Below are 24187 nucleotides of genomic sequence, written 5' to 3'. Positions count from 1 at the left end.
TATGTAAAGACAATGTAGAGCACTTCTTAAACACTGGATTGCAAGTGTGAAGAGCTGCATAATACAGGCAATGTAGTCCCCGTTGATGTGACTGATGAAGCAATTAATGGAAATTTATTGTCAGAAGTTTTCTCGGTATTATAAGAGGAAGATGGACTTGATGAAATAATGATAAAATTTCTAAAATTAGCTGAAGATAAAAATCCCAGTGAACAGTATAGCATTTTGTTTTGTGGATGGAGGTTGTTTGTTGGTTTGGGTGCACTAATACAACACAAATGAGATACTCGAACAAAACTAAGATGTTTGGAGGACTGTTTATTCGTTTTATGAGCGGATACAAAAATAGGGAAGAGAACGTATTGGGAATGTCAGATCCAGGGCTGCCATCACCCTAAACATCTGTGATAAACTTTGCCGTACCAGATTTGCTAGTGTTCATAACATTTAGTAACAAATAACATCATCTAAAATTTGAACTAATTATTGAACTTTAAATAAATGTTACTGTATACCTTTCTGACGCATTTTTAGTCGATAGTTCCGATAGTTTCTTCATGAAAACATTTAACAGAAAACATTTTGGTCTTTTTTTGCAGAATCATTGAACAAAATACAATACTACATTTTGTATATGGGGTCTGGTAAACCGCCACACCATGTTTGCGAACTGGGTGAGCTTTTATGTTATGTACGGTTGTTTTATGTCTCGGAATGTACAATACTGTATATGGGCGTAGCTAATATGGGGGTCTAGCCAAGGGGCTATGTTTTTCAGACCCCATGTATCTTAGTGATATTTTGGAGCGAATACATCGTCTTTGTATATCTGTAATTGTTTTATAATACTATTCTCGCGATTTTAAGGATTTTGTGTTACTATGTTTATAGTTGGCATTTTTATGTTTTTTATGTGACGGTATCGCCATTTTGACATTGTTTCTAGTTTCATAGTTTCAGTTTTGCTCAAGTATTATATATGTGTGAGTAAAGTGTGATTTAACCAGGAGTTCAAGTTAAATAAGTATTTTATATTTACGTACAGAAGATGAACAATTAATAAATAATTATAATAATTTAAACTCACGTTGTTTTTGGTGGCTATTTTGTCCATTGAAACAGTATTCCAGATACTTACGAGCGGAAAGAGGCTTTGGAAGAACCAACACAAGATCCTACCTAGTTTTCTCATATAAAGAGGCTGGTATTAGTGGGGCTATAACATAAACCCTCTATCTTTTCAATTTCACAGTGATTAGAAACTTGAATAACAGTTCGGTTACTTCTTTATTGCAATTAAAAACATAAACAAAATTTTGTCACAAAAACATGTGCAAAAAAGGAACATATCGTTTTTTTCAATTGACAAAAAAGCTATCAAAGCTCATTTTTATTATCTATACAGAATCTATACAGCAAGCTTCCAACAATAAATTAAAACTTCTTAAAATTTCTTTTTCTCAATGTCATTGAGTCTTTCTATTCCCATTTAGTATGCCAGTTTATATCACATAATGTCCTTTTGCATAAAATTTAGCCCCATGATTTCAATCACACTGTTTTCACATTGTTTACTGAATGTATAAAATTTTCCCTTCCATTTACTATTGAAAACATCTGTTCTTTCTTCACTCAGTATCTATTTCACTTCCCGTATTTGTTCTCATTTAGTGTATATTTATATCACATTCCCTTTCACATTAAGTACTCAAATAATTTTTCTTTTCTCCAATTGTATTTATATCATCTTCCTTTTATTTTCGGTACTGATACCGTAAGTATTTCTTTTCTCGTTCATAAGAACTTCTCAGTCCAGTCCCATCCTCTTCATCGGCAGCATTTTATTTCATTCGTCCTAGCCTTCTCCCACCTTATACACAGAGCTCCTTTCTGAACTGCGTTCCTTGATGAACTAACAGTTCCATGTTTTCTTTTCACAGGAAGTCTCTTTCTGCTTGCAGTATCGAACATGAGATTTCTTCACACAGTTATTCAGTGTTTAAGAAGTGTTCTACATCGCCTCTGGTATCACTGTTTTCCTCTACATGTCTAAAAAGTGATCCTGAAGACCTTTATCGGGAGTTATTGTAAATTGTTTTTTGGAAACGACAGGTGACCAAATTCACTTGAGTTGTACAGAGGGGATTTAGATGGCGTAAGCAGCCCTTTTGTTTGTTCTCTCGCTGATGATTTCTTGACGCAATTGGAAATTTACTTTAATATTGACATTCTTGTTTTGCTTCTTTATCCACTTCTTTTTCCCAAGTGTCAGACGCGGTTTCTTCTTAGATTTGGTCATGTCTGTAAAAGAAAAGTATACAAGATTAGAAAACTGCGCCATTCTGAAATAAAATAAACATTTTATGTAATTTTGAAACATGAAAGTCTTAGCGTGCTGATCTCTTTAAACATAAATAATGATTGATTGCAGTGCTTAAAAACTGAAAACAACGTTTGAAACAGTTAGTAAATTAATTATGACACAAATTTGAAGTTAAATCGCCATTGGTGACATATGCACGTGTTGCGTATCAGACTGCCAACAGTTAGTACGTGTTGCGTATCATAGCAAGTGTCGCGTACCATTTCGATAGTTTGTCGATTTTTCGCAAGAATTCGCGAAAAATCATTAACAAACACTGTGCATAGTTATTCTGTGATAAAGATCTAACAGTTACATATTTAAACAAGTTTAAACAGCTGCAAATTACATAGATTTTTGTGTGCAAAGAGTAATTACGTGTATCGTACCATTGTGTTTTTAAAGAAAATTATCATCGGTTCGGTCAAAACCTCGAAGGTAACTCAGAAACTAGAGAGAACCTAGACAAGACACATGCATTGCTGGAAAGAGCATTAAAATGCGCATAGACTGCGCTATAAAACGAGCGAAATAGATGCTGTAGTTTTTACTAACCTTTAAAAATTGGTAAAAAAAGTAAAAAAAAATCGCCATGTTGATTCCGTGTTCCGTACCATTTTGGGTCACGTGATTCCCCACACTGTACATGCCAGATAGGTTATTAATTCGATTCCTTTTTAAATACACGTGGACAACGAAGTTAAGGAATAACTCGTTAAATATCGGCTTGGAAATATTCAATGTATATTATACGAAAAAAAAAATTTTTTTTAGATTAATTATTGCAAAACATATGGTTAAAGTATGTTTTTCGTGACCCTGCCTTTTGTTAGCTGTCAATATTGAATAGATACGCTTATAATATTCTTTCAGTGGCTGTAGGTGCAGAGGGGAATATCCGGCCTCGAGGGTAACTGTTTAGGCGGTAACTAATATATATTAGTACATAAATCTTCTACATATATGTAGTTCGTAATACGTCATTTACAGCACGAGAGTCATCTTACACCCCGGAAATTGACGTCCGTAAGCAGAAGTGACGTCGCGACATTTCAGTGACGCACAATAACAAAGTTCCGTTTTAGTTTTATCGTTTGTAGCGTAACGGTACGTTCTTATCATAAAGTAATGAATTTTGAATCGAGAAATACACTATAAGGAACGGAGAGAAAAGATAAAGGCACCTGATTTTTAATTATTTTACATAAATAATATGTATATTCAGTGCATGAAGTAGTCCGTCACAGGAGTGTGGGATAACCCATATGAGATAAAATTTTCCAGCATTTCTAAAAATAGAGATTTTTCTGTCCGATAAGTGAGAATATAAGGTTCTTTCACTGGTTGAGGTGCAGATGTGAATTTCCGGCCTCGATGGTAACTGTTTAAGCGGTAACGAGGTTCCTACCGAGTTACCGCCTAAACAGTTACCCGAGAGCCGGATATTCTTATCTGCACCTATAACCAGTGACAGAATCTTTTTCTTGCATACCGATATCAAGATATTATAATAAAAATGAAATCAGTCGAACGGCTTTCTTTTTAGAACTATTTCTTATAGAAGCGTATTTAAACAAAGCGCGGGGAATCAACGTCCGTAGACAGGAAAGACGTCATGACGTTTCAAAGACAAATAACAATGTTTAGTTCCGGTTTTGTTTTATCAGTTCCAGCGTGACGTTATGAATATTTTATAAAATAACGTATTTTGAATCGAGAAATACACTGTCAGGAACAAAGAGGAACTGTCAAGGTATTGGATTTTTATTCCGTTTTACGAAATAAAATATAAATAACTACACAAATCTTCCATATATGTAGTTCGTAGTACGTCATTTAAAGCACCCCGGGGTGTAAGATGGATTTTTCCAGCACCGGTAAAGATACCGGAAATCCCCGTCTGGTATGCAAGAATATAAGATTCTTTCACTGGTTATAGGTGCAGATGGGAATTTCCGGCCTCGAGGGTAACTGTTTAGGCGGTAACGAGGTTCCTACCGAGTTACCGCCTAAACAGTTACCCGAGAGCCGGATATTCCCATCTGCACCTATAACCAGTGACAGAATCTTTTTCTTGCATACCGATATTAAGATATAATAATAAAAATAAAATCAGTCGAACGACATTCTTTTAATGTTCTTGCATACCAGACGGGGATTTCCGGTATTTTTACCGGTGCTGGAAAAGATGACTCTCGTGCTTTAAATGACGTATTACGAACTACATATATGTAGAAGATTTATGTAGTTATTCATATTTTATTTCGAAAAACGGAATAAAAATCCAATACCTTGACAGTTCTTCTTTGTTCCTGATAGTATATTTCTCGATTAAAAACACGTTATTTTATCAAAAATTCATAACGTTACGCTGGAACTCATAAAACAAAACCGGAACTAAACATTGTTATTTGTCTTTAAAACGTCATGACGTCTTCCCTGTTTACGGACGTTGATTTCCCGCGCTTTGTTTAAATACGCTGCTATAAGAAATAGTTCTAAAAAGAAAGCCGTTTGACTGATTTTATTTTTATTATTATATCTTGATATCAGTATGCAAGAAAAATATTCTGACACTGGTTATAGGTGCAGATGGGAATATCCGGCTCTCGGGTAACTATTTAGGCGGTAACTCGGTAGGAACCTCGTTACCGCCTAAACAGTTACCCTCGAGGCCGGAAATTCCCCTCTGCACCTACAACCAGTGAAAGAATCTTATAATAATGCATGCATAAAATTGTTCTCTTTCATTTATATTTTATCTATTACTGTAACAAAATCAAATATTTAAGATTCGATACTTCTGTCATTTTGATAATTAATCTTCTTACCGGACTTCTCTCCATAATTAAGTGGTACCATAATGGGAGTAAAGTAGTACGGAATCCTGTTAGTGCAATGTTAAATGTCGCCCATCGCCCCTCAAGGGAGACGCATGGCATTGCGATACGACATCGCGACGATGCAATACGATGCCCGACAATGCGATACGACACACGACAATGCGATACGACGTGCGACAATGCGATATGACATTCGTCAAAATGTAGCGATGTCGCTTCGCAATGTCCTGCGTCGAGCTGACAATTTAGGCACGAAATGTCGTGCTGTCGCTTCGCATTGTCGTCCTTCGTATCGCATTGTCATGCGTCGGATCGCGTTGTCGCGATGTCGTATCGCATTGTCGCGTGTCGTGTCCTGCTTTCTAGCATGCGCGACGCATGACAATGCGATACGACACACGACATTCTCAAATGACATTGTCGCGATGTCAAGTCGCATTATCGTCTGTCGCTTAAGCGCTAATAGCACGACGCGCGATATCGCAATACGACACATGACAATGCGATACGACATCGCGACAATGCGATACGACGCGCGACAATGCGATATGGCATTCGTAAAAATGTTGCGAGGTCGTATCGCATTGTCGTGCGTCGACCGGTGTTCACTTAAATAAATACCGGTGTTCACTTAAATTAAATACCGGCTAATCTTGGTCGCATTTTTTCGAACAGTTCATCAATTTCATTTTATTATTAAAACCATTAAAAGTATCAAACTGAAATTTCTTTTAATAAATAGTATTGCCCAATCGAATATTAAAAACAATGTTTTTCCCGACGGCGTTGCTACACTTTGTCAATTTTTGCTTAAAATATTAGCAGTAGAATAAGGAAAAAGTGCTTATAAAATATTTATTTTGGGTAAATACATGTAACTGCAAATAAAATTTTGTTTTGAAAGAACATGACAAAACCTGAATGTTTGAGACAAAAAAGACAACATCTGTTTGTCCCTCTGTACGTAATTTAAAATACCATTTACTATATGCCAAAAGTCAAATATTACTTGCTAAATGGTAATTTCAAACAATTAATGATAATTGTTAATTGCGAAATATGATGTGCAATAAAGTTTTGATCACGTCATCTCATAACCTGTAGAACGTATTATTTGTTCCAATCAGTCTGATAGAACTTAATGTGTTTTCACGTGATTAAAAATAAGTCATTAGTTTAAGGGTTACGGACCATTAACTCAAAAAGTAAAAGCATTTGACGAGTAGCATATATCATTTGGCAATAATCAAAGGGTATTTGACATTTGGCATTTGGCATTTGATTTAGCATAATGGATCTGGCATGGCATTTGATATGTTTGGAAGGCCGGTACGCCATGAATTTCGCCAAATTTTAATTGACAAAGACTTAATGCTTAATGCCAATTGCTTAATGCTGAATGCCAAATACTTAATGCTGAATACCAATTACTCAATGCAAAATGCAAGATACTTTATATTGAATGCAACATTCCAAATGATATATGCCTATGGAAGACCGATGCGCCATGCTAACTTCAAGATTGTAAATGCAATATGCTATTTTACGAACTGCTTAATGTAAAATTTGGCATTCAAACGATAACTGTCATGAAATAATCAAAACAGATGCGATTTATTAAAGTAACGGAGCCGGAATTAACACGTATAAAGATATAATTTACTGACCATCCTTTTGCAAATGACACTTTAACATAGATAATTTCTTCATAGCCGCATGCAGAGGAGTTACAAATTTTAACACAAATACTAAATATATCATTTTTACAATTATAGCATGTAGAGCCCTTAGTTCAAAGCCTGGTTAGTTAAGATTATCTTTGCATCTTTGGCTTGATGTGCTGATTATCCAGGTTTTACTCTTGGAGTAAAAGACTCCATCTAAGCAATCTCTGATTTATGTTTTTCATTTTGTTAATGAAAGTGAGAGGATTGTGGTCACTAAAGACAACTATGTGGCTTCACTTACATATACCTCAAAGTGCTGAATAGCCAAAAAATAGGAGCTAGACACTCGTTTTCAATAGTAGAGTAATTTCTCTGATGTTCATTGAAATTCTTTGAGAAATAACAGACAGGATGAGTAATCCCAGAGTTGTCTTCTTTAAGCAATACCCCTCCAGCACCAAAATCACTAGCATCTACTGCTTACTTGAAAGGTTTTTCAAAATTTAGTGCCAAAAGAACTGGTTCACTCTTGAGTATGGCCTTCAAATTTTTAAATGATTTTTGACATTTATTATTCAAGATAAATTTTGACTTTTTAGAAAGAAAAGCGGTTAAAGGTTCAGCAATAGAAGAAAAATTTGGACAAGTTTTCTGTAATATCCAGCCACACCGAGGAAACGAAAAAGTTGTCTTTTAATGGCTGGAACTGGAAAATCAGAGATTAGCATCAATAGGTTTTGCTGGACCCTGTCCCACATCATGACCTAAAAAAGTAACACAAGCTTTTCAAAATTCTGTTTTTGATAGATTAATTGTCAGCTTTGCTTCACTGTCACTACTCTAGAAATCCCTGATGGTCTGTATATGACTTTCCCAACTGTCGTGGTGTATGATGACATCATCAAAGTATCCATCACATCCTATAAGTCCAGAAATGACTCAGTTTACAAGTCGTTGGAATGTTGCAGGCGAGTTTTTCAAACCGATTGGCCGAATGAAATATTAACTTTGTAATGAAATAATCCAAACGGTGTAGCCATGACTGAAACTTGTTTAGCTTTTTCTGTGAGAGGAACTTGCCAATATCCTTTTAAGAAATCAAATTTTGTTACATATTTTGCCTGTCTAATTTTATTTATACAATCATCAATTCTAGGTATTGGAAATGAATGTGCTTTTGTGACGCTGTTAACTTTCCTATAATCTGTACACTAGGGATAAGATTTGTCAGATTTTGGAACAAGAAAACATGTATACGACTTTTCCTATGGGGCAGAATGTTGTCATTCTGTATTTACTACAAAATTCTGCTTTATTTCAGATTCTTCTATTGTGTAATAATTATTGATAAGCAGTGTATGTCAGTTATTTCTAAAATAGATTGACCTTGATTTTTTCCAGAATGAATGTTCTTTTTATGCCCCCGAAGAGAGGCATATTAGTTTCCAACTGTCCACCCGTTCGTTCGTTCGTTCGTCCGTCACAACGTTAACTTTTTGCACTTTACTCGCGAACCACTGCATCCAGGACCTTCACTCTTCACATGCGGATAGCACTTATTGAGTATACGACCCTTACTGACTTCGGGGTTACCAGGTCAAAGGTCAAGGTCACAGAGACCAATGTTAACTTTTTGCATGAAGGCACTTTACTCGCGAACCAGTGCACCTAGGACCTTCATTCCTCACATGCTAATAGTACTTATTGAGTACACGATCCTTTTGACTTTGGAGTCACCAAGTCAAAGGTCAAGGTCACAGGGGCCAATATTAACTTTTTGCATGTAGGAACTTTACTCGTGAACCACTGCACCCAGGTCCTTCAAACTTCACATGCTGATAGTACTTATTGAGTGCACAACCCCTACTGACTTTGGGGTCACCAGGTCAAAGGTCAAGGTCACAGGGGGCAATGTTAACTTTTTGCATGAAGGCACTTACCTCGCGAATAGCTGCACCCAGGACCTTCAAACTTCACATGCTGATAGTACCTATTTAGTATACGATCTCTACTGACTTTGGGGTCACCAGTTCAAAGGTTAAGGTTACAGAGGCCAATGTTATCTTTTTGCATGAAGGCACTTTACTCGCGAATAGCTGTATCCAGGACCTTCAAACTTCACAAGCTGATAGTACTTATTGAGTACACGACCCTTACTGACTTTTAGGTCACCAGGTCAAAGGTCAAGGTCACAGGGGCCAATGTTAACTTTTTGCATGAAGGCACTTTACTCGCGAACCACTGCACCCAGGACTTTCAAACTTCACATGCTGATAGTACTTATTGAGTACACAACCCCTATTGACTTTGGGGTCACCAGGTCAATGGTCAAGGTCACCAGGTTAAAGGTCAAGGCGCTGCGGGGGCATTTGTCACCATTAGTGACAGCTCTTGTTCTTCTTAGTGTTACGTGAATATTCTGGGATCTTCCATGATACAATATAAAGACAGATGTATTTTTTTTTTACTTTCTTTCTTTTTTTCTGAGACAGATTATTCTGTCTCTTCAAATCTGTCTGTTCAACAAAAAGACTCTGACAACTTCTCTGATCATTCTGTTTTCAAGGACCAAGGTCATAACTCGCTGTCAAGGTCACAGCTTATTCTGGAACAGAACAATGATTCTGAAATTTCGTTAGTATTTCAAAAAGCTGTTAGTGAAGAAGAAGCTTCACTTGTCCCTGTCTGATATTTTGTAAAACATGAGATTTTGATGAGGAAATGACGGCAACAAGATGACCCTGCTGATGATGAATGGACAGATTGTGGGCCCAGAATTTCATCGTCAGGAAATTCTTTCCCTCGCTCATGAAACGCCCATGTCAGGTCATTGTGGTGTAAAAAGAACATACTTAAAGATCTTGAATCATTTTTATTGGCCTAATTTAAAATCTGATGTTTCTCAGTTTTGTAGGTCTTGTCATACATGTAAAATGGTAGGCAAACCCAAGCAGAAAATACGTAAGGCACATCTTTAGCTAATACCCGCATTCGATGAACCTTTCAGTATAATAATAGTAGACTGTGTTGGTCAATTGCCTGAAAACAAAAATCAATATGTCTCCCGCACCACTTTGTGTTGGGAGACATAACAAGTTACTATCTATTGAAATATGACACAAGAAAGTTTTTGAGTTTCCGCGATTACCAGTATCTCTAGGCGTTTTCATGGTTACGGCATACCTCTAAATTTCTACGACCTCATTAAAAACCTCCATTTGTTGTCACACTGTATTTCTGTACAGGTGAAAAAGGTTTTGTATGCTGGGTAAATTAAAATTACTACGGAGGACCTGTGCACATGAAAGCTTCTTCGATTAATATTTCTATCACGTTGTTGTAATATTTCACTATGTATTTATGAGTTCCTTCGATTCACGTTTAACTTACCGATCCTTATCTGTCGTTCAGTTCTTATAACTCCGAGAAAATATTTTTCTTATATTTACCTTATAATTCCTTTGCATTTTTAAACAATGTTATATTATCGTTTGCACACAGTTTGTTACATTTAACATTTAAATGTAAATCTTTCCGGCCATTCTGTTCAAAAGACGGAACTGAGATGTCATCTGAGGAATAATCTCCCCAACCAGACGCAATACCTTGAATGAAGAGTCAAAATCCACCTGTTTAGAGAATCGTATCTTAATTTAAAAACTGATTTTGAAAAATGTAACTTAAACAGACAGAAGTTTAAACTGCTGTCTTATTATCCCCCGCTGAAGGGATATAGTTTTAGCGTTTCTCGTCTTTCTATTTTTCTTTCCGTCCGTCGGAAACCATATCTATGACATAGTTTAGATGTGCGAGAACTTAGCCAGACCAGCCAATGTAGCAAGAACTCTAGTTACTCTGGCTGGCCAGAATAGCTAGAGTTTCTAGGATTTTAATATGTTCTGGCTGCTCTGGTCAGCCAGAGTAGCCAGAGTAACCAGGATTTCATTTGCTCTGGTTACTCTGGCTGGCCAGAGCAGCCAGAACATATTAAAATCCTGGCACTCCCAGGGTTGACTTTTGTGTTTTATGTATCAAGTGATTCATCAAACGGACTTCAAAGAATTGTCTTATTTTTCCGACAGCAGCCAGAGTAGCCAAAGTTTCTAGGATTTTAACATGTTCTGGCTGCTCTGGTCAAGCAGAGTAGCCAGAGTAACCAGGATTTCATTTGCTCTGGTTACTCTGGCTGGCAAGAGTAGCCAGAGTTTCTAAGATTTTACCATGTTCTGGCTGCTCTGGTCAGCCAGAATAGCCTGAATAGCCAGAGTAATCAGGATTTCATTTGCTCTGGTTACTCTGGCTTGCATGAGTAGCCAGAGTTTCGACGATTTCAACATGTTCAGGCTACTCTGGTCAGGCAGAGTAGCCAGGGTATCTAGTATCTAGCTATTCTTGCTAGCCAGAACAGCAAGAATTTCCGAGATGCCCGTTTGTACTAGCTACCCTGGCTAGCTAGAATAGCCAGAGAAAATCTCAGGGTTGATATTTTTTTGTATTTTATGCATCAAGTGATTCATCAAACGGACTTCAAAGGATGGTCTTATTTTTCAGACAGCAGCTTCTAGGATTTCAACATGTTCAGGCTACACTGATCAGCCAAATTAGCCAGAGTATCAAGAACTCTGGTTACTCTGGCTGGCCAAAGTATCCAGAGTGTCTAGTATGTAGCTACTCTTGCTAGCCAGAACAGCCAGAATATCAAAGATGCCCGTTTGTACTAGCTACCCTGGCTAGCTAGAATAGCCAGAGAAAATCTCAGGGTTGATATTTTTTTGTATTTTATGCATCAAGTGATTCATCAAACGGACTTCAAAGGATGGTCTTATTTTTCAGACAGCAGCTTCTAGGATTTCAACATGTTCAGGCTACACTGATCAGCCAAATTAGCCAGAGTATCAAGAACTCTGGTTACTCTGGCTGGCCAAAGTAGCCAGAGTGTCTAGTATGTAGCTACTCTTGCTAGCCAGAACAGCCAGAATATCAAAGATGCCCGTTTGTACTAGCTACCCTGGCTAGCTAGAATAGCCAGAGAAAATCTCAGGGTTGATTCTTTTTTTTTTTTTTTTTTTTTTTTTTTTTTTGTATTTTATGCATCAAGTGATTCATCAAATGGACTTCAAAGGATTGTCTTATTTTTCAGACAGAGTTTCTAGGATTTCAACATGTTCAGGCTACTCTAATCAGCCAGATTAGCCAGAGTATCAAGAAAATCTAGTGAAAATCTGTTGCGAAATGCCTCTTTTGGCACTCTCAGAGTTGATTTTTTTTTTTTTTTTTTTGTGTTTTATGTATCAAGTGATTCATCAAACGAACTTCAAAGAATTGTCTTATTTTTCAGATAGCAGCCAGAGTAGGAAGAGTTTCGTTTTCTGGCTAGCAAAGGTAGCTAGACCCAATGGGCATCTCGGAAACTGGCTGTCCAGAGTCTCTTGGTGTCCAGAGTAGCCAGAAAATATTTAAATTCTAGATACACTAGCTACTATGACTGCTGTCTGAAAAATAAGACAATTCATTGAAGTCCGTTTGATGAATCACTTGATATAAAACATAAACACAAAAAAACAACCTTTGATGAATCACCTGATACTTACAACACAAAATAAATCAACCCTGAGAGTACCAAAGGATTCATTTCGCAACATGTTTTAATGTATTTTCTCCGGTTATTCTGGCTAAACCGGGAAGCCTGAACCAATGGCATCTCTGAATTTCTGGCTGTTATGGCTAGCCAGAGTAACCAGAGCAAATGAAATCCAGAGCAGCCATAACATGTTAAAAACCTAGAAACTCGAGTAACCAGAGCAAATGAAATCCTGGTTACTCTGGCTACTCTTGCTGCTCTGGCTAACCAGAGTAGCCAGAATATGTTTAAGTCCTAGAAACTCTTGTTACTCTGGCAGAGTAACCAGAGCAAATGAAATCCAGGTTACTCTGGCTACTCTGGCCGACCAGAGTAGCCAGAACATGTTAAAATTCTAGAAAATCTGGCTACTCTGGTCAGTCAGAGTAACCAGAGTTCTGGCTACTCTGGCTAAGTTCACGCACATCATTTATAAAACATGGTAGAAATCTAAACTTTGTAGAGACAGTGTGGGGAATCACGTGACCCAAAATGGTACGGAACACGGAAATCAACATGGCGATTTTTTTTACTTTTTTACCAATTTTCAAAGGTTAGTAAAAACTACAGCATATATTTCGCTCGTTTTATAGCGCAGTCTATGCACATTTTAATGCTCTTTCCAGCAATGCATGTGTCTTGTCTACGTTCTCTCTAGTTTCTGAGTTACCTTCGAGGTTTTGACCGAACCGACGATAATTTTCTTGAAAAACACAATGGTACGATACACGTAATTACTCTTTGCACACAAAAATCTATGTAATTTGCAGCTGTTTAAACTTGTTTAAATATGTAACTGTTAGATCTTTATCATAGAGTAACTATGCACAGTGTTTGTTAATGATTTTTCGCGAATTCTTGCGAAAAATCGACAAACTATCGAAATGGTACGCGACACTTGCTATGATACGCAACACGTACTAACTGTTGGCAGTCTGATACGCAACACGTGCATATGTCACCAACGGCGATTTAACTTCAAATTTGTGTCATAATTAATTTACTAACTGTTTTAAACGTTGTTTTCAGTTTTTAAGCACTGCAATCAATCATTATTTATGTTTAAAGAGGTCAGCACGCTAAGACTTTCATGTTTCAAAATTACAAAAAATGTTTATTTTATTTCAGAATGGCGCAGTTTTCTAATCTTGTATACTTTTCTTTTACAGACATGACCAAATCTAAGAAGAAACCGGGTCTGACACTTGGGAATAAGAAGTGGTAAGAAGCAAAACAAGAATGTCAATATTAAAGTAACTTTCCAATTGCCGCAATCCGTCAAGAAATCACCAGCGAGAAAACAAACAAAAGGGCTGCTTACGCCATCTAAATCCCCTCTGTACAACTCATCTCCAGCAAATAAAAACAAATAAAGTGAATTTGGTCACCTGTCGTTTCCAAAAAACAATTTACAATAACTCCCGATAAAGGTCTTCAAGATCACTTTTTAGACATGTAGAGGAAAACAGTGATACCAGAGGCGATGTAGAACACTTCTTAAACACTGAATAACTGTGTGAAGAAATCTCATGTTCGATACTGCAAGCTGAAAGAGACTTCCTGTGAAAAGAAAACATTGAACTGTTAGTACATCAAGGAACGCAGTTCAGAAAGGAGCTCTGTGTATAAGGTGGGAGAAGGCTAGGACGAATGAAATAAAATGCTGCCGATGAAGAGGATGGGACTGGACTGAGAAGTTCTTATGAACGAGAAAAGAAATACTTACGATATCAGTACCGAAAATAAAAGGAAGATGATATAAATACAATTGGAGAAAAGAAAAATTATTTGAGTACTTAATGTGAAAGGGAATGTGATATAAATATACACTAAATGAGAACAAATACGGGAAGTGAAATAGATACTGAGTGAAGAAAGAACAGATGTTTTCAATAGTAAATGGAAGGGAAAATTTTATACATTCAGTAAACAATGTGAAAACAGTGTGATTGAAATCATGGGGCTAAATTTTATGCAAAAGGACATTATGTGATATAAACTGGCATACTAAATGGGAATAGAAAGACTCAATGACATTGAGAAAAAGAAATTTTAAGAAGTTTTAATTTATTGTTGGAAGCTTGCTGTATAGATTCTGTATAGATAATAAAAATGAGCTTTGATAGCTTTTTTGTCAATTGAAAAAAAAACGATATGTTCCTTTTTTGCACATGTTTTTGTGACAAAATTTTGTTTATGTTTTTAATTGCAATAAAGAAGTAACCGAACTGTTATTCAAATTTCTAATCACTGTGAAATTGAAAAGATAGAGGGTTTATGTTATAGCCCCACTAATACCAGCCTCTTTATATGAGAAAACTAGGTAGGATCTTGTGTTGGTTCTTCCAAAGCCTCTTTCCGCTCGTAAGTATCTGGAATACTGTTTCAATGGACAAAATAGCCACCAAAAACAACGTCAGTTTAAATTATTATAATTATTTATTAATTGTTCAACAATGTCAAAATGGCGATACTGTCACATAAAAAACATAAAAATGCCAACTATAAACATAGTAACACAAAATCCTTAAAATCGCGAGAATAGTATTATAAAACAATTACAGATATACAAAGACGATGTATTCGCTCCAAAATATCACTAAGATACATGGGGTCTGAAAAACATACCCCCTTGGCTAGACCCCCATATTAGCTACGCCCATATACAGTATTGTACATTCCGAGACATAAAACAACCGTACATAATATAAAAGCTCACCCAGTTCGCAAACATGGTGTGGCGGTTTACCAGACCCCATATACAAAATGTAGTATTGTATTTTGTTCAATGATTCTGCAAAAAAAGACCAAAATGTTTTCTGTTAAATGTTTCCATGAAGAAACTATCGGAACTATCGACTAAAAATGCGTCAGAAAGGTATATAGTAACATTTATTTAAAGTTCAATAATTAGTTCAAATTTTAGATGATGTTATTTGTTATATATGTTATGAACACTAGCAAATCTGGTACGGCAAAGTTTATCACAGATGTTTAGGGTGATGCCAGTCCTGGATCTGACATTCCCATTACGTTCTCTTCCCTATTTTTGTATCCGCTCATAAAACGAATAAACAGTCCTCCAAACATCTTAGTTTTGTTCGAGTATCTCATTTGTGTTGTATTAGTGCACCCAAACCAACAAACAACCTCCATCCACAAAACAAAATGCTATACTGTTCACTGGGATTTTTATCTTTAGCCAATTTTAGAAATTTTATCATTATTTCATCAAGTCCATCTTCCTCTTATAATACCGAGAAAACTTCTGACAATAAATTTCCATTAATTGCTTCATCAGTCACATCAACGGGGACTACATTGTCTGTATTATGCAGCTCTTCACACTTGCAATCCAGTGTTTAAGAAGTGCTCTACATTGTCTTTACATATCACTGTTTTCCTCTACAGGTCCAAAAATTGATCTTGAAGACTTTAACTTTAATCGAGAGTTATTGTATGCTTGTGTGTGTGTTTTTTTTTTTTTTTTTTTTTTTTTTTTTTTTTTTTTTTTGAAGCGACAGGCGACCTAAATGTCTTTTTTCTTCAGTTTGCTGGATATAAGTTGTAGAGGTGATTCAGATGGCGTAAGCAGTCTTTTTGTTTGTTTTCTCGCTGGTGATTTCCTGGCGCATTGCAGCAATAGGAAAGTTACTTTGATATTGATATTCTTGTTTTGCTTCTTTATCCACTTCTTTTTTCCCAACTGTCAGACTCCGTTTCTTCTTGGGTTTTGCCATATCTGTAGAAGAAAAGCATACAAGATTAGAAAACTAAACAACTGCGCATTTTTGAAATAAGATTAATAGATTTTATGTAATTTTAAACATGAAAGTCATGCTGACCTCTATAAACATAAATAAAGATTGCAGTGCTTCTGAACGATCTTAAAAACTGAAAACAACGTTTGAAATAGTTCAATAGATTAATTGTGACGCAAATTTGAAGCTAAATAACCGTTGGAGACACATGCACGTGTTGCGTATCAGACTGCCAACAGCTAGTACGTGTCGCGTACCATTTCAATAGTTTGTCTATTTTTTGCAAGAATTCACGAAAAATCATAAAGAAACACTGTGCATGGTTACTATATCATAAAGATCTAACAGTTACAAATTGAAACAAGTACGAAAAGCTGCAAATTACATAGATTTTTGTGTGCAAAGATTAATTACGTGTATCGTACCATTGCGTTTTTACAGAAAATTATCATCGATTCGGTCAAAACCTCGAAGGTAACTCAGAAACTAGAAGAAACGTAGACAAGACACATGCATTGCTGGAAAGAGCATTAAAACGCGCATAGACTGCGCTCTAATAAGAGTAAAATAAATGATGTAGTTTTTACTTACCTTTGAAAATTGGTAAAAGAGTCAAAAATCCGCCATGTTGATTTCCGTGTTCCGTACCCTTTTGGGTCACGTGATTCCCCACACTGAGAGAAAGGTCTTCTTGTAAGTGTTTTTATACCATATTACTGTCCGTCCGGAGTCATATCTCGGATATGGAAAGAAGGTTTCAATAAAGCATGGTAGAAATATGAGCTGTTGCTGGGCAATGTGGTCCTGCAAGTTTCATTAAGATTTCTTGAGGAAGACAAGATATATATATACCATCGTGCCATCGCTTTTTCACCATCATACCATTGCGTTTTCACCATCTTGCCATCGCGTAATCATCATGGTACTTTCGTTGTTTCACCATCGTACCATCGCGTTTTCACCATCGTGCCAAACGCGTTATCGTCATCGTGCCATCATGGTTTCATCATCGTACCATCGCGTTTTCACCATCGTACCATCGCCTTCCGGTTAGAAATGCGTAGTCCCGTGCACTTGTATTTTTGTCAACGATAGATGGAGGTATCTCTATATATTTTGTGAGAAGAAATTTACCATTTAGTCTCTGCTGTTTTGCAAAATGTTTTACAAAATATTCGGTGCTCAGTTCATTAAAACTATAAAATCTACAAGGCCACGTCATTTATATTTTATGTATCCATGAAAGTAAATAAAAAGCTGGGTGTAACAGTCACAGGTATTATTCAAAACCAGCTTAATCTTGTTAGGATGTAGAAGGTACATAACGCAATGTGAAAATGAGATTGTATCAAGCCTGTATTTTACTGACACATATACTGTACCGCTGCGCATGACCAACGGAAGGTGATGGTATGATGGTGAAAACGCGATGGTACGATGGTGATAACGCGATGGTACGATGGTGAAAATGCGATGGTACGATGATGAAAACTCGATGGCACGATGGTGAAAACGCAATGGTACGATGATACGATGGTGAAAACGCGATGGAACGATGATGAAAAAGCGATATTACATCGACATTTCACCATCAGACCATCGCACCATCGCGATTTCATCATCGTGCCATCGCGTTTTCACCATCGTACTATCGTTGTTTTATCATCGTGCCATCGCACCATCGCATTTTCGTCATCGTACCATCGTCCATCGCGGTTTAGTATTAAATAAAAAGTCACGATTGTACAAACGGAACACCGTAGGCGGGAGGTACCAATTCACCGAATCTGCTTGTTTCTATACATCACAGCAGATGTACAAGTTTTTGATACCAAAGATAGAGTAATTATTTTTCAAATTATTTCAAAGGCAATTTGTATTTGCATATATAGGTATTAGTTAATTGTTATACTGTTCTCGCGTTAAGGAGGTAGGTTACCTTCATATTTGTATGTGCGCATGTCCAACCGGAAGCTAACGTGACGATTTACGACGACGTTTACGACAAACTAAATGTGTTTGTATATTCATTCTTCTGAAAACAAATCATGAACCCATCTTCGATCTGATGCTTTATGGCTTAATAATGCAGAAATAATGAATACATTGCCGCAGAAACGCTTCAAAACAATGTTGCTTTAAAATGACGTCATTGACGTCATGACGTTTCGTGTCAGTTACCGCGCAAAATCAGTGGCTTTTATCTTGAAAGTACGTAATTCTGTGCATTTATTTTATTTCAACTATTTTCAAATAACCATTATTTGCTGAAATATTTTTATGAGTCTATTGCTCTGAATAATAATCAATATTTTGCTTCTTTTGTGTAGTTATGTTGAAATGTTATGAGGAATGTAAGGAAATGGACGATGGTAACCAATGTTATTTGGAATAAACTTGGTTGAAGGGTTACTTGTTACGGCAATTTTCAAATAAAAATCTAGCAGTTTGATTTGTAATACCTATGTTTCAGGTTCCGTTGATAATTTGTTACTTATATACTTAAATTAAGATCTAAAATTGTTCAAATTTCAGTAGAAAATTGTGGTTTCTTGAATTAAATTGATGTTACCATGACAACGAAGCCCGCGACCTATATATCTAAATGTGAAAATCAATAGCGTTGACACTGGTCTATTTAAGAAACACAGCTTCGGCTTTTTATTTTCATTTTAACAATATCCATGAGAATAATAACAGCATGCTGAACGATTGTTCCATGAAAAATGCCAGACGAGGGGTACTGCTGTAAGTATTCTAAGCTGTGAAATTTGTTTGAATAAATGCAAATAACACGAAAATATAACTTACGTTAGAAATGATATGTTTTAAAGCTACATTAACTAGAAAGATGATCTTATTCAATATTTTTTTATAAGAAATCACTACAAAAAGCAAGATATAAGCTATTTTAAACATCTCTGTTGCTATGGTTACTTTAAACTTTGAAAAAAAAATAATGTACCATGTAAAGTGCTTGGTATTTTGCTGATAATATTACCCAAATATTCCATGTTTGTCATTAACAGAAAGGCACTGAAGCCGTCGAAAACCCGTATTTTTATACAAAGTTGTTTAAAAATGAGAGAAAATGCGTTACCATGGAAACACGAGCCCCGCGACATATACATTTTAAGCTTATATTAGAAAGCTAACGTGAATACATTATCAATTATGCAGACTTTTACGGATATCAATGAAACTAAAATACACTGAAAAGTGTTAAATATCCGTACTTTCCTTCTTCTTTCAATATGAAATACCTTTGGAGGGTCATGTTCTCAAACCTTGATAAAAACTGAACTTGAAGAGACAGAGACAAACGAAATTGAGATTGTAGCAGTTAAAACTTTATATTACACGAAATACAAAAAAAAATGCTGCGGTTCAACTAATTTGAATTTACCCTTGTAACAAGGTAACCTACCTCCTTAAACAGATAAAAAGTCGATAAAATTGTTCTGAGAGACAGAAAGTGAACTTGAAAGTGAATGTCCGAGTTGAAAACCGACAGACACCACACGTCAGTTAAATAGAATGTTTAAGTAACTAGAGAATTACCAGTCAAAACCACATTATTATGGGAGGCGTAAATGATCTGTCGCTTGCTTCTTTAAACATGTTGAACTTAAATGAAAGTAGATTTTTTTACGTCGTTGCCGGTAATGGAACGTACAATGTTCCGTGTATGTAGTGTGCCCATGAATGCAACATATTCGTTGTATACGGTGGAACTGCTACGATAAAGAGTGGATGTTCATGCGACGCAGTTACCATATTATTCACCGAAACACAAGTAATATAGATATAAGTCTTTACATAAGTATGAAATTGAAATAAAAAAGTATCAATTTTTCAGGGAATCTTCTTTGCCGCCAAAGCAAAATGGAAACCTGGAATGCTGCTCCGAACCTTTGCCAGTGAATTCTCCGACAAAACCTATACCATATGAACAATTTTCAAAAACTAAATTGCAGTCATACCAGACACAGGAATGGCACCCCAATGGCAAGAATATGTTTGTTAGACAGAATCAAGAGTCACAAAGCTCAACTTCCTCTTCCAATTCTTTTTTGTTTGTAAGTGAACCCAACTTAAATGATACAACGAATCATCGTGGACCTTATATGCATTGGACTCTAATGAAATCACCACGGTCTGACTCCTCATCTGAGTATGACACCGACTGTCCAAGCAACTCACTCAAAATTGATACTCGCTTTAGTGGAATCAATTCTGAAAAACGTACGCAGTTAATATCTAATTATCCGGTCATATGTCACAAACTTGTACATTGGGAAGATGACACACATAGCCAAATCATAGAGCTGATTAAAAGGTTAATCTCAGCTGGAGAAATAATTAAAGAAAAAGAGTACACACGTTTCATGTATCATACTGTTGAAATGATGATGAAATCCACGAAAGAATCTGAAATGAAAGTTCTCTCTATAACATGTGATGATTTCGACAAATGTAGAGAAATACCGTCAAAGCGCGGGTATGTCATATACGCCATTGACTCTGAGTTTGGTTTTTTGAATCCATTCGGTGCTGAAGAATGGAACTGCCTCAAACTTTATAAACAACAAAGAGATCACGTTTGCCAGAGAAAAAGGTCAGAGAACAGTGCAGTTGTTTGCAGTCTGTATTTTTTCATCGATTATAATGGTCAGCCTGTTAAAAATCAGGTAAATTATTTCATCTTTATGCAATGTCGTCCAGCAATTGCAAACTTTTAGGTTAGTGATATATATAAAATTAATAGCTAAACACGCTAAAATTTGAAGATGGCTGTAATACAGATAGAATGGTCCTTTAGTAACACTAAGAATAGTAAGCTTCGAGGATTTTTGTTTAGAAGACATTCGTTGTAGTAAAGAACAGACATACATTTACTAACATGAATTACCGTATTTTCCGGACAATAGGCCGATGCACCGTATTGGCCGCAGCAGTATATTTTAACTATTTCAGAAATAAAATTTAACGTATAGTCCGCTCCGGCATACTGGCCGCTGCCTATACACCACAATGCGGCGAACATGACCATTTCGTATCAAGAATGTCCTCAATAAATAGTCATTGAAATCGATTGTATTTAAGCCTATGGTTATTTTTAAAAGGGTCACTGTTCCAAAAGATAAGTTTCCATCTGATATAATAGTCAGATGCAATCAATGAAGATGAGATGAAAATCTGGATTGACCAGTCTTGGCGCCGTCACCCAGGCAAATTTTAAATGATAGGCAGTCAATGCTAGTAATGGACAGTATGTCTTCATATAAGCAAGAAGATGTCAAGTCTGGCTTAAAAAGCTGAATACTGAACCATGCATTATCCCAGGCGGTCTAACTAAGGTTCTGCAACAACTCCATCTCACAGTGAATAAGAAGTTGAACAAAAAGAGAGGAATGGGAGAAATGGATGACCGAGGGAATGCATACATACACTAAAACTGGTAATATGCGTAGGGCCTCATATGTTGCTGTATATGGGTGGGTTCTATCGGCCTGGAAGGTTGTCCCTGCAAAAAACATTCAGAAAGCAATTATTACGGGCGTGTAGCTTTCACGATACACTCAACAACGATGTCCAGAAGAAATGAAAACGATAAAATCATAAGTTGAATTTCAACAGTTTTCAAAATGCAAGTGAAAAATTAAAACTGTTGTGTAGGCCGCATGAATGCCCATTTAGAAAAAAATAAAATGACGTATAGGCCGCTTCGACGCATAGGCCGCACCACTGAAAAATTCACTTTTTTAACGTATAGGCCGCGGCCTATTGTCCGGAAAATACGGTAAGTCCACTTTCTGTACAGTTAGGCCTAACCTAACAAAGTACATGTAACAAACTATGTATATTTGGTCATCTTTTGTACAAGCACACAGTCCTCTAGAATTTTAGTTGTGTCAAACTTTGCTTAAATAATATGCCCAGTGTATATGGTGTTAAGTTAATGAAGTTCAATGTACACAGCTCCGCGATTAAATCACCACGATTGGCAAAAGCTGTTTTTGAATTCAGGAAAGTGAACAGACTGTGATATTATAAATTGTCTTTCATAAAAAAAAACTGTGATTCAACTGTCGTTTAACCTTTTCGAGGATCATTACCCAACAGAATGGTCGTGTAATACTTTCTTATCAAAAATGCATTTCAGGATGAAAAAGAAGACATAAAAGATACAGACTATGATCAAAAGGAATATCTCAGAACACGCCCAAGCATGCAAAGCAACGAAACAAGATCAGAGTCCTCAGCATGTAGCAGTATGGAAGCAAAAGAGTACTTAATCGAGGAGAGTTGCTCTCGAGGAACAACGCCGACTAAAATGATGAAATTAGATGAAGAAGAAGGCAAAGGGCGAGAACAAGTCGAATATGACAGCCAGGTTCTAGGCAACAGCGACAACAAATGTGCAGCAGTTAGCAGTAGTACTATTGAGAGCGAAAGGAAAGAAATTGAAACAGAGAGGAAAATGAACAAAGAATAATACGAAACCAAAAATAAGAGACGTAAAAGCGTATAAAAAAAACTAGATTACTATAAAGCAATTAGAAAAACTAGCTATTTAAGTTTGCTCAAACAATAATAGTTTGGACTGCATATGAACGATATTTTTCATTTCTTTCATTAAACGTGTATACAAAAGTTCAGTAAAATTGTTTATGTTGACAAGATAGCGTATGAAAATTATGTCTGAAATTTAGAGGCAAGGCGCAAACGATAGTCATATATTTGCAAAGTTACCATGCAAATATATGCTGAAAAATACGAGTCAACGCATTCCAAATTCACTTTTGTAATTACCCATTGTGTGTTTATCAGTCTTAATTTTCATAGTGCTAGCGACTATAGCGATTATAGCATTACTATACTGAAAACATTTAGACTCGACCTCTTTTAGTTGTCAAATTTTTATATCTTTTTGGTTTGTGATATTTTATTTGATTGTGCCTAGTACTTTCTTTTTACCTAGTGTACATTTCCCAATTTTGGCAATTATGAATGAGCTTTCTCCAAATAATATCAATACAGATTATTTAGAGCTTAATGCTTTGTTGCCCCGATCCTTTAATTGCCTTAAATACTGTTAAATCTATGGGTCTAAGTACGAAGGTTATTTCCATGTACAAAACATTACACATTTGGCTCATATACCGTCACGCTTACCCCCCCCCCCCCCCCCCCCCCCCCCCCCCCCCATCACATCAGCACAATATCACAATGTTAACTAATTAATGGCAAACTGTTGTTTTCTTTAAAGACGAGAATATGATCATTCAATTATTTTGAAATCAATTTTTGAGAATTTCAAATTGTGTGCTTGAAATTGTGTGGTTGAGTAATCTTGCATTTTTAAGTCCCAAAAAGTGGTAACCCCGTTTTTTGTTATTAGCTCACCTGTCACATAGTGACAAGGTGAGCTTTTGTGATCATCCGTCGTCCGTCGTCAGTCCGTGTGTGCGTCAACAATTTCTTGTCTGCACGATAGTGGTTTCATTTATGATTTTATTTTAACCAAACTTGCACACAACTTGTATCACCATGAGATCTCGGTTCCTTTCTTGAACTGGCCAGATCCCATCATGGGTTCCAGAGTTATGGCCCCTGAGAGGACCAAAATCAGCTATTTTGACCTTCTCTGCACAATAGCAGCTTTATTTTTGATTTAATTTTTACCAAACTAGCATACAACTTGTATCACCATAAGATCTTAGTTCCTGTCTTGAACTGGCCAGATTCCATTATGGGTTCCAGAGTTATGGCCCCTTAAAGGGCCAGAATTAGCTATTTTGACCTTGTCTGCACAATAGCAGCTTCATTTATGACTTTATTTTAACCAAACTTGCACACAACTTGTATCACCATAAGATCTTGGTCCTTTCTTGAACTGGTGAGATTCCATTATGGGTTCCAGAGTTATG

General features: G+C 36.3%; 1 protein-coding gene across 2 annotated transcripts in view; it reads left to right on the top strand.

Moving 5' to 3' along the window:
• LOC128559507 (uncharacterized) overlaps window positions 1-23439 on the top strand; it is a 162568-nt gene extending 139129 nt beyond the window's left edge. For both annotated transcript variants that reach the window (XM_053551332.1, XM_053551331.1), the window contains exons 12-13: window positions 20113-20944; window positions 22420-23439. In XM_053551332.1, the coding sequence (XP_053407307.1) occupies window positions 20113-20944; window positions 22420-22752 (1165 nt within the window). In that variant the 3' untranslated portion in view covers window positions 22753-23439. The remainder of the gene's footprint in view (window positions 1-20112; window positions 20945-22419) is intronic.
• Window positions 23440-24187: the final 748 nt, after the last annotated feature.

This window comes from Mercenaria mercenaria, chromosome 9 (assembly GCF_021730395.1).
Source record: "Mercenaria mercenaria strain notata chromosome 9, MADL_Memer_1, whole genome shotgun sequence".
Classification (NCBI taxonomy): Eukaryota; Metazoa; Mollusca; class Bivalvia; order Venerida; family Veneridae; genus Mercenaria; species Mercenaria mercenaria.
Note: the sequence above shows the minus strand (reverse complement) of the source record. Positions and strands in the feature narration are given on the sequence as shown.